We start from the raw sequence: 11,742 nt of genomic DNA, 5'->3' as shown, positions 1-11,742 counted from the left end.
GCTTTTGATTCATTCAATGGGTTTTTAAGATCTTCCTTGCAGTGAAGACTTTCCTCCAAACTCAAGCTTTTGTTAAGCCTCCGCTTTGAAAAGGAGAGGGACATCAGAAAATATTAGGAGAGATTCCCAAAATTAAGTAGACCATGATTTTGTAAACTACCTGGGCTAAGCCTAATGTACTCTTTTACATATAATATATTTAGTTCTTTGTAATACAAAATTTCAAATAATAAAAATGTCTTAGTTAAGAATCTTTTTACTGTGTATGTAAAATGTCAAGCTAAAAACACAAATCATTTATCTTTCTCTCTCTGCATCGTTTTTTTTTTTTTTTTTTAATATTTTAAAACTGTCTTTTAACATAAAACAAGGGAAAATAAGGAGGCCAAATTACTTTTTTGACATTGAACTATGCATCAGACTTCTATGTCATTTTTTAAACATCAAATGTGTTAGTTTAGTAAAGTTTTTACAAGAGTTCAACGTTATCTTTGACCTCACTTGCTGCCAAAGTTGATTGCCAAAATCATACACATCCTTGCCCTCTTCAATCTAGAATTATAGTAAGAATCAAAGCTTAGAATCACTCAATTATAAAGCAATTTCTCAGTTGAGTAAATTGATACAATTTACAATTCGAAGATGAAAATGAAATTCTAACACAGTTTAAAAATCATAATCATAATTTACCCTAAAAAGAGATATTAAAAGAAGTCTAGAACTGACATAAGAACAAATAGAATGCAATAGATATAGAATATAGAATTGTGTATAGTAATCACAAAATAACGCTTTAATTTATAAGTATCCCAGAACCACATGGATAAAGCCTAGACAGTAGTCACAGCAGAAGAAGGAAAAGAAAACGAAAGATGTTAGAGAAGAAGAAGAAGAAAAAAGAAGAAGAAAGATGTTCGAAGCTCCACTGTTTGGTGCAGCTTTATTTCCTATGTTGGTCTTGAAACCTGTGACCAAAATTGTATTTATCTTAAATTAGCTGCTTTTTTGGATTGCATGAACTGTGCCAACATAAATAAATAAGAAAGAAATTACGAGAGAGAAAAATTAGAACCCATAAATAATAGTAAGTACTCCTTAAAATAACCACCAGACTGTACTTAGAAACATCAAGTACTAGTAAAAAATGATAAAGGAATTTTGAATTATAAATTTATAATAGTAGAAATCATCTTTCGGAATCTTTTTCTGATTAAACTAGGACATGATTTTACAATACTTAAGAGAGAGAGAGAGATCACTATATTCCAATACTAACTAATTTGAGCATGAGGAAGTTTTTTAGTGATTATAACGGAACAAAATAGCTGAAGAAGAACGGGAGAGAGAGAGAGAGAGAGAGAGAGAGAGAGAATTGTAAGGAAGGAGGGGGTGTTGTGAATTTTGTTCCAAGTGTTACAGAAAATTAATTTGTTGAGGTGTTTACCAGGAAATAGCTTTCACCATGCTGCAAGCCCTGGATTAAGTAGCCAAATTCATTGATAGGTACTGGTACTCCAGAGGAATGGATCAACACTACATCTTGACCAAACATTGCTTTCATGTCAAGTGGCCCCCTTGGAACTTCTGTTAAAACCCCATTAATAAAAACTGTGATGAATCCTGAACAAAGAAAAGAGAATCAAAGGGTGAAAGGTTGAGCTTTTGGAATTAAATTCTCAATTCTTAGTTCTGAGATCATGAATTTTCTTCTTAAATCAACAAAGATCTCTAAAAGGAAATTAAGGAGTACTGTAAACTATATAAGGTACTATACTAATGGTTTTTTTTTTTTTTTTTCCTCTTTGGGGAAAAATTATGGAAAAGGAGTGCATGGAAAAGAGCTCTCATGTTTTTACGGGAAAGTGCAATTTTCATAATTCGAATCATAAACAAAAACTGTCATATCAGTGAAAAGTTGCTACTTTTTTCACCAGCAGTCTTCCTAATTAAAATTGATGACAAAGGGAAAAAAGTTATATTAGAAAGAAGATTATTTTAGAAAGAAGACTTAGGGTAGTAAATAGTTATATTAGAAAACCAATGATAATGTTCCTAAAAATAAAAAAAACCAAGGATAATTACCCTGAGTAACTTAACTTGGGAAAAGGGAAAAAAGTACTTAAGAGGAACAGAGAAAAAGGGATTTCCAAGCAAGATGAAAACATCAAAACAATTACTTAAATGATAAATAAAAGAGAATGAATATATATATATATATATATATATATTATTTTTTGAAACTATATAAGAAGTTAATTATGTGAGAGATGTTTAGAATCTTGTAACTTAATGGTATGCCATTTTTTATTTTATTAAAATGAGGGTTTAAATCCTCTTCCTGATATTGTAAATTTTGAATTTAAAAAAAAAATAAAAATAAAAATTATGTGAGAGACCGAGACCGAATCATCAGCCATGCATTTACCAGATTGGTACTGCAAATGTGAAGTATCGGAAGCACATAAACCAGGCGTTACAGCCGAGCTTTGCTCGATTTCCGGGAAACCCATTTGACCAGAGACTGAAAAAAGACATTGGTCCACAGCAACATCGTTGCCCATAACTCCACATGAAGAAGAAGAGGAACCCAGATGATACGAAGGTGATGATAAAGGCCCAAAACTAAAACCAGAGCTACTCTCAAATAACTGAGTTGCACCACAGGTACTAGTGACTACTAGTTGTGGTTGTGCTTGAGCCTGATTTCTTTGTTCAAGATTAGCTTGCATCTGGCGTTGTCGGCGACGAGATCTTGAGCGTCGGTTCTGGAACCAGTAGAAAACATTTGCATCCCCAACTGAACCGAATTTCTCAAGAAGTTTTCTTATTCTCACTGTTTCATCTTTGGGAGGATTAACCATCCCACTGTTAAAGATAGACTCTAGTATTAGGATTTGCTCTGGCTTGGGAGTCCACCTTGATCTCACTGGTTCATTTCTCTCTGAGCCTTGGCTTGGACTGTTAGCCTCTTGCCCTTGTTGATCTTCCATTACTCGAAGAAGAGAAAGAAAAAATGAAATGGTTCTTGATGCAAAAATCTAGGTAGGAAAACCAGGAAGCAACAAGAACACATATACTAACCGCTTTAAAAGGATGAAGCTCTCTATCTATCTATATAAATATATATATAAAGGGAATATATTTTATCTCACTGAAATTACAAACACACCCTTAATATATTGATTTTCTTCACCTAGGACCAAAATGGTTCAATACCTTATACACCGTTTGTTTTACCCCCATGTTTTACCAAAAACCTTTCCAATATGAAAACAGGTAGGGATGGCATTAGGGCAGTGTAGGATCGGACTAGGGGTGACTTGTTTTTGTCATGTTCACTTTTCGAACGGAAAAAACCCTTGTAGAGCAAGGTAAATTAGAAGTATTTTTCAATCCCTAATGTGGTTATTTCATGGACAAATAAAAAGAAAAAGAAGATGGGCAATTGTGGAGTGTTAAGCAAGCAAGAAACCAGTGTGGTGGGATGGGATGTGTAAAAAAATATATAAATAAGATATGTATAAAAAAAATATTAATTGATTTAAATATTTTTTAAATAAAAACATAATATACACATTTAGAAATGGGTGTGGTAAGCAAAACTTGTAGTTGTCTCATCACCTTTTTGGGATTGAAAAACTTGCATGAGATAGAACGGAGCAAGGAGAATTGGGTGGGATGAAGAATTTCTGCCTTCTCTAGAAAAAGGGTTTAAAATTAGTCCCTTAGAAAATTTTATGTAATTCTGTTTTAAGATTTATTTTTATTTTTTTATATGTTTTAAGTGGAAGAGGGAGATTTAACTACTGAACGTATTTATTGAAAATATATAATAAATAAAAAAATGCCAATTGACCTAAAGGTAGTTGGCTTTGTCGTTTAAGTTTGGCACTGAACGATGATGTTTTCCTTTTAGTTTATGTGTAAGACTAGAAAACATAAATGGGAAAAAAATGATTAAACCATGTTAACTACTACAACAAATAAGATAAAGAAAAATTAACTATCTATCGGAATTTATTTTTTAAATAATAGTATCAATTAAAAGATATTAATCAATATATATTCATTAACAAAAAAATTTAAAAAGAGTTATAAAAAATTTAAACGAATAATTTAAAAGAGTAAATTCAGAAAATAAACTAACTAACAAGCCTTAAAATTTGACAATACATATATATATATTTTTAGAAAATCTGTATGCTCATTAATTATTTTAAGAATTTGTAGAATGCTTAATATTTTTTTTCTTTTTTGTACTTTAATTCCTTAACTTTCATTTTCAATTATTATAGACGTGTATGAAAGCCCTAAAAAGGTTGTTGCCAAATTGCAAAAAGAGTTTTTTTTTTTTTTTTTTTTTTTTTAAAGCTTCCTTTTCTGATAATTGACAGTGGAAAATTCGCCCACGTTATGTACCACGTTTTTTTTTATATATATATACATATAAATAAAAATAAATGAATTAAATGGGTAGCCTTCAAAAAATTGCGAAAGAAAAACAGAAGTGCAAAATGGTGTTTATTTTAATTTGAAATGTGGGTTGAATCCTAAAATATATCAAAATAATTTTTTGCGCTTGGTTGAAAGAAAGAAGTAATTTTTTAAATTTCACTACTTTTAAAAGTGAGAGGTTATTGGTTGAAACTTGAAAGAAAGCTCTCTTTTTTCTTTATTTTTTTATTTCTTTTTCCAGGGGACTTATTATTAAGTACTGTAGGACTTATTTTTAACATTTGTTGAGCAAATGTGGGCAAATTTGTCTAATGCACTTAAGTGATAAAGGGGAGCTTGGACGTCTTTCCCCCTTTTGCAAGAGTTAGGGCAAACACCATGAAATCTATATATTAGAAATCTTAAAAGTTTAGTAGATTTTAGTTAGTTCAAAATCTATTTTATTTATGGGAAAAGAAAAATTAAATGCATCACTCATTTCAATAATATTTGTAGCGTATTTATCCAAGTCACTTCCGTGAAGAAATACAAGAAATGCTATTAGACTTATAGGTCATTGGCTACATAATGATACTTATTGTTCAAAGAATTTTCATTGTAGCCAAGTTTAGTAACGTGAGCTTGTAACCAAATGAGGTTTTAAGGTGGTTGAAATTATGGTGAAATTGACTTGTTTGGAATTGTGTAGTCTACTAGTCTGAAGTTAACCTTAGTGTGCCCCCTCATCCTTGGGTTAATGGACAAATACTTCGTTCAAAAAAAAAAACTCCATTGTAAAACATGACTTGTTTGAAGGATTGTGAGTCATTTTCAAAAGAGAAATGTCTTTTTTACAATTAATTAATATAAATTGTAATTTATACCTCATAATGTTTGGGGTCATTTTTATTTTATTCTCTAAAACTTACAAATTTGGATTGTTTCTCCTAACATTATGTAATATTTTGATTCGAGCCCTTTCATCTTTGCTTTATGCTGATGTTTCCATTAAATGTCACTTAAGCTTCTCATGTGTGTTAGTTGGTAAATGAAATCATATCATGTCAATTAAATCAATTGAATGGCATAAAAACACTTTAAAAACTAAAACTAATCTCTAAAATCCAAAAATTACGTAAAGTAAATAAATTAAATATTTTTTTTCCATCATTTTCTTGACACCCAGTCATAAACTTAATCTCCAAACATATTATATTTAAATTATTTGTATTTGATGTGAAAAACGAGTGGCCTCAAGATTTATTTTTATATAATTTGTTAGTAGATGTAGTGATTCTCTCTCTAAACTAAGGCTTCCTTCTTCTTTTTTGTTTTCCCCACTTGATATCTTTTGTTTTGCCAAACCAAATAAAATAAATTTTGCGTGCACTCCCCATTTCCCGGGTAGCTCATATGGAGGATAGCCTAAAATTTGGAGTTCAAACTCAGGTCAAGCTCTTATGGAGGATAGCCTAAAATTTGGAGTGTAGTTCCCATTTCCCAGCTTAGTCATTGCCCAGTTAAATCAAAATTTTGCTCAGTTGTTTAAGAATACTCCCAAAAACATCATCTTTATCTTTACAGCTTGGTCCATTTGGTTGAAACGAAATGGGTCAATATTTGGAAATGAATTTATGCCTCCTTCGTGATAATTTTCTCTTTCACGTTCAACCAAAGTCTTTTACGAGCATCAAAACTATTTCCAAAACAAAAGTCATCCATGTTGTGCCTGTGGTATATATGGCAATGTCAGCTCCTCGCACAGGGAAATTAAGTACTGATGGGTGTTCTAAAGGGACTTAATAGAGATGAAATGGGCAATACATCATAGGATTCTCACTTGGTTTAGGGCGGATTAGCAGTATAACTTATGAATCATGGGCTATTAGTTTTGGTTTAGTACTAGTGTGGATTAGAGGATTTATGAAAGTATTATTAGTAATTAACTCCTTACCTAGCCAACAGGGACAGCTCAAGGCCTAAACCAATTAGGCCTCTGCCTAAGACCCCAATAAGAAAGGCCAAGTGATCTAGACCTAAAGTGCCCAATTGCCGAAATGGTTTTTGTTTGAAAGCCTAAATTGTTTAAATAAATAAATAAGTTGTAAGTACGTCAAACTATTATTACGACTAATTTACCCCGAATAGTTTGAGACTATAGTTTTCTTTTTTCTTTTTTATGTTAGTATCCCACATAATAAATTGTCAACATTATCCAAGCAATCTCCTACACATCTGCGTACTAAACAATCTTTCTCTTTCTCAACAATAAAACTGCTATTGGAAATCAAATTTTATTTTTCTTTCACCATTCATCACCTTGTCCAAGGTAAAGTAAACCTCATTTAAGAAAAAAAAAATATAATAAATCTCCATATCTTTTTGTTAAATTTTTTATCTATATAAAAATTAATCTTTGTTTGGTTAGTATTAATTTATCAAGTTATGTATTGAATCCATTTCGTTCAAATAGCTTGAGAATATAGAGTGATCTCTTGTTCAATGAAGTTGCAACAGTGGATTTGATAAAATTGATTCTATTTTATATTATTGATAGTATTTACTTTATTTATAATTTTTTTTTTTTTACTTTGAATGTCCTCTAGAAATTATCAATTTAGATATGAGTTTTTTTTTTAATTAATTGAATATTAAATAATATCTCTTGATAAATTTGTTACTAGCAATTTATAAAATCACAATTGGATAAAAATATTAATCAAAAGTAGTCAGAATATAATGAAAAAAAAAATATACAACATAAAATTAACATCAAAAATAATTGTAATGATATTTAAATATATATGTAAAATAAATTTATTGATTATATAAAAAATTACAATGCATTAAATTTGTACCCCAAATTATAACTTGTTTGTGATACCCAAATTGTGTGGATTTTATTGGACTTCGATTTTATACAAGTGATTATGATGAACTTCAATTGCAACATGAATAGTCCTTTGGAGTGTCAGTGCAAATGTAATCAGCGCTTTTCCTTAATCATTACATGAACGACAAAAAATAGCCGAGTCTACTCAATATCAACCGCTTAGCATTATGTTCTATAATATTTGAAATATTTTTCTAAAGTGTTTCCAAGCGAAAAATAAATAAATAAATAAAAAAGAAAAAAAAATGCATCCAATCAAATTGTTTCAATAGTGCCAAACAGTAGGAAGATAGCACCTAAATATCAAAGGCCCAAGTTTTTATCTTTGAGTCCGAAACAGTAAACAACCAGAGTTTAATACAGTCAATTAAATTAAAAATAAAAATAAAGAAAGCCAACAACACATTGTCATTTGAAGACTTTAAAGAGGAAAATAAAAAACTCCAAACACAAGTCATTCAAATTTTTTAATAAACAAAATCAAACAAATTGATACTATGGATTTGTTATGTAAAAGGAGGTTTTTGTTTTGAGAAGGACCATCGGCCATAGAAATAGGTTGGGTAACCTATTTAATTTTTTTTTTTTTAGCAATGTTGCGTTTACAAAAAATTTTATAATAGTTTTTTAGTAATTGAGTTGGTAAGTTTTTACTAATTCTTATTTAAGTCTATCATTAATATTACTTTATTATCTATCACTAATAATTTGTCACAACAATTATGAAAAATATTATCATTTTTTTTTTTTTTGGCTCTCTCTTAATTTTGCTGATTAATTTTCAATTTCAAAACCGGGAAATGTAATTTTTTATTAATCCAAAATTTAAAATTTTATTATCTATATTGTAGGGGCGGTTTTTGGGGCCCAGGCCCAGCAAGTAGGTGGTTCTGGCCCAAAAGTCCCCAGACAATGAATTTGTAGAGACTGGGTTACAGAACTAGGACTAGACGAAGTGAACGTCAGTTAGATGTACGCCATGCAACAGGTTGAACGTGAGAATATTCCATTTACGTTTAATGGGATATCGGTCCGATGAGACGTATAAGTGCACCTCTTGCTCTATTTATAGACTACAGAGTTCTTTCACCTTTCTCTCTCCCTTTTTTCTTAATTCCTCGATCCCCTCTTCATGGGGATCTCCTTCTCTTATATAGCCTCCTTAAATTGATAAGGACCTTACACTTGTTAACCATCTGGACTTTCACTTGAGTGTCTGTCCCATCGGACATCTTCTTTATCTTTCTGTGAGTTGCACTGGCCAATGTAACACTGTTCGCCTGTCTTCTCCACATTAATGCGGCTGAAAAAGTAGCTTTCTTGTATTTAATGCGGCAGTTGTGGCTTCTCCCTGATGTCTTACATTTTCTCCTTTCCTGCTGTGTGAGGCTCACCCTCCTACCCACGTTCACCTGGATAGGTTCCTCACTGTGGAGGGGACGCACGTTGGGCCCATATTCGTGTGTCCGAGGAGGCATTCCTCCTCAGACGTCTTTTAGATCAAACCGGGCTCAACAGGGTTGGGCCAGAAGTCACTTGGGCCCCTATTCCCTATTGGGTCATGGTTAGGTTTCGTGTGGGTTCCCAGACCCATTGTTGATTTTGGGAACTTCACCCCTACATATATATATATATATATATATATATACTTATTTTGTAAGGATGCCACAGCCCACGGTGTGAACACCCAGTTCCATCACCTCACCTTTCAGTTTCACTCCCCGCATTGCCAACACGGTCTCCAACATATAACTATGTTGTCGTCACCAATCACCATTGTTTTCTAACTATCAAACACATTTTCAGTTACCCCAAATTTGTTTCAGTCACCAACAAGGATGCATACTTTTGCCAAAACAATTTCTTGCACTTACAATTAAATCTCTAGCGTGCTGCGTACTTGATTTTTGCCTACCTTAATAGTTTAAGATAAGTTTTGACATGCAGACTCAATTACTCCAATTGATAAAATTTTATATTATTAAATAAAAGATATATGATTTAAACCATGCCTGAGCATAATAATAAAGAGAATTATTATAAAGCAAACGTTATAAATTGATTCAATTATATTTATAAAATAAATAGATAATTTTCGGCATATAAAATAGTCTAATTGGCGGGACTTTTTTACTTTCTTTAATTTTTGGATTAGTGGCTGGTCCAAATTTTTTTATTATAAAAAATGGCATATACTTTATTTATTTGTTCAAATGCAGCAAACCCAAAGAAGAACACGTACGTTGTCATCAACAAATTAAGCATGTTTGGCAAAGTAATGGGCTCCCTTTTCTTTTCTTTTTCTTTTTTTTTTCCTTTTTTTTAATATCAAAGTTAAAAGAAAATTCAATTTGATCTCACATTGGAGTCCAAATTTTATGTTACATGTCTCATCTAATTTTTTTAATTTTGGTGCAAATATTTACTACTCTACCAAAATCAAAGAGTCTAATTTAATATTCTTAATTTTTTATGCTAAAAAAGTTATTAAGTAAGAAAACTATAAAATCAAAATTAATAAACCTTGAAAAAAGTCATCATCAATTTATTATTATTATTATTATTTAAATGTTTTCTTTCATCTTTTTCAAATAAAATTATATTTATTTTATTGGTAACTATTTTATATATTTAAATATACAAAAGTTATATATAATTAAAAAATTTAATGCGGTTTTATTTATGCTTATTGTAAATGTATCTTATGTATATGTATAAGGCTACAAGTTAGTATTATATATAAGAATGCCATTTAATCAAAAAAAAAAAAAAACTTTTTTTTGGGATAAAATCAAAAAACTTAATTAACTCAATAGTTAGGTTTGACCAATAATCAATCAATATTATATATATAAAGCAGAGACCTCATACGGAAGTGTATGAGGTCCTGCCATGTGGCGCTCTAATATTTCATTTAGCCTCTTTTTACCTCTTTTCTTTAAGTTCTTTTTTTTTTTTTACTGTTACCCAAAAGATCACGTTAACTTGTTTTTAACTGTTATCTAAAAGGTGGGCTGTTATTGAAAATTAGACCAAACCTTATGAAAAGCCCAAACCCACTTAATTCCCTTACATATTATGACCCAAGCATTATCCTTTCCCACATGTAGTTAAAATCAAAGACTCTAAGTCGCTTACAAACTCTCTTTCTCCTCTCCCACGTGTAGATGAAACTTAAAAACCAAGATCTTGACTTACTTAGAATTTCTTTTCCTCCGTACAAGCTTCTCTTCAGACTACACCCACTTTTTAGCTACTTTGAAAACAATGGTTTGCAGTTAGGAAATTGTGATTCCATCTGACAAAACCAACGTTTCTACTCATTTTCCAAGTCTTAATTCAGATGTACAGTTAAGGAAAACATACAATCACTCTAAAAAAATCCCACTACTTTATTCTCTCTTCCTCTTCCAAAACTCTCTCTCTCTCTCTCTCTCTCTCTCTCTCTCTCTCTCTCTCTCTCTCTCTCTCTCATTTTGAGTGGTATATTAGGATTCCCCAAATTGAAGATAGTATTCAATTTTATCAATGGGTTACACATTGGAAAGATTGTCTTCTAATATAACGAGTACTTCTCTTTATGTGTTACCGAAAATATCAAATGGTATGTGATATGACATAGACACTAATAGTCATATTACATTTAACTATATTCATATTAAATTTTGAGTTGTCAATGATATTATGGTACTAGATATGAAAACCAATTTGTTGTAATGACTTTTGATATGCTCCTACAACCGATTAAGAAATTCACAGCAAGTTGGACCAAACTATTTGTGATGCCCTTCAATTGCAAGTGTTTTTATTTTTTTATAAGCAAATGCATGAAAGTGGTAGGTCCATCATAAGCATATAGATGATCATAAGTTCAGATATTGACAAACAATTGAGATATTGTAGTCATAGATTCTTATAGCATTTTTCTTTTCTGAAAATCTAAACAATTTATAGGATTCTAGCAAAAAATATTTGGCATATAATCTATGATGCAAATATAATTTTGGTATACCATATGGAAGAAACTAGAGAGGACTACAAAAAACTTTTAGTTAGATGCATACCATTTTTTTTTTAAGTCTTATTGTAGTATTTACTTGGTTTGGCTTAAAGTATAATTTCATTGGCAAAATCAATGATATGTTTATTCAACTAAATCCATGAGAAACAAGGGTATGCCATAGGTGATCTTTTTATTGTAAATGTTACTTCATTTAATTATTGTTAGTTACTGATTTATATAGTTTTAAATATATTTTTTTTAAAAAATATTGTGGCTAACAATATGTACTTATTTTACTTATTACAGCAAATCTATGTTTATTTAGATGTTCATTTCTATGAATCCTCTTCAAGCTTTTCTTGCTTACTCAATTCCTATTAATGTAAATGGTGAAGATTGGAATCCTATAGAA

At 30.7% G+C, this 11,742-nt stretch overlaps 1 protein-coding gene across 2 annotated transcripts; it reads right to left on the bottom strand.

Moving 5' to 3' along the window:
• Positions 1 to 924: 924 nt before the first annotated feature.
• Positions 925 to 3,080, bottom strand: LOC115952456 (WUSCHEL-related homeobox 11-like). 2 transcript variants are annotated; one of them, XM_031069633.1, is made up of 3 exons: positions 2,426 to 3,080; positions 1,445 to 1,620; positions 925 to 965 (listed from the first exon to the last, which is right to left on the bottom strand). In XM_031069633.1, exons 1-3 carry the CDS (start codon positions 2,988 to 2,990, stop codon positions 948 to 950), a joined length of 759 nt encoding a protein of 252 aa, XP_030925493.1. In that variant the 5' UTR covers positions 2,991 to 3,080; the 3' UTR covers positions 925 to 947. The 2 variants fall into 2 exon arrangements, with proteins under 2 accessions (XP_030925493.1, XP_030925492.1); XM_031069632.1 differs by lacking the exon at positions 925 to 965 and having other exon boundaries at positions 1,424 to 1,620; positions 2,426 to 2,990.
• Between the last annotated feature and the right edge of the window lie 8,662 nt (positions 3,081 to 11,742).

The sequence above is a fragment of the Quercus lobata genome, chromosome 7, assembly GCF_001633185.2.
Source record: "Quercus lobata isolate SW786 chromosome 7, ValleyOak3.0 Primary Assembly, whole genome shotgun sequence".
Classification (NCBI taxonomy): domain Eukaryota; kingdom Viridiplantae; phylum Streptophyta; class Magnoliopsida; order Fagales; family Fagaceae; genus Quercus; species Quercus lobata.
The sequence above is the reverse complement of the archived record's forward strand: the minus strand, read 5'-3'. Positions and strand labels throughout refer to the sequence as shown.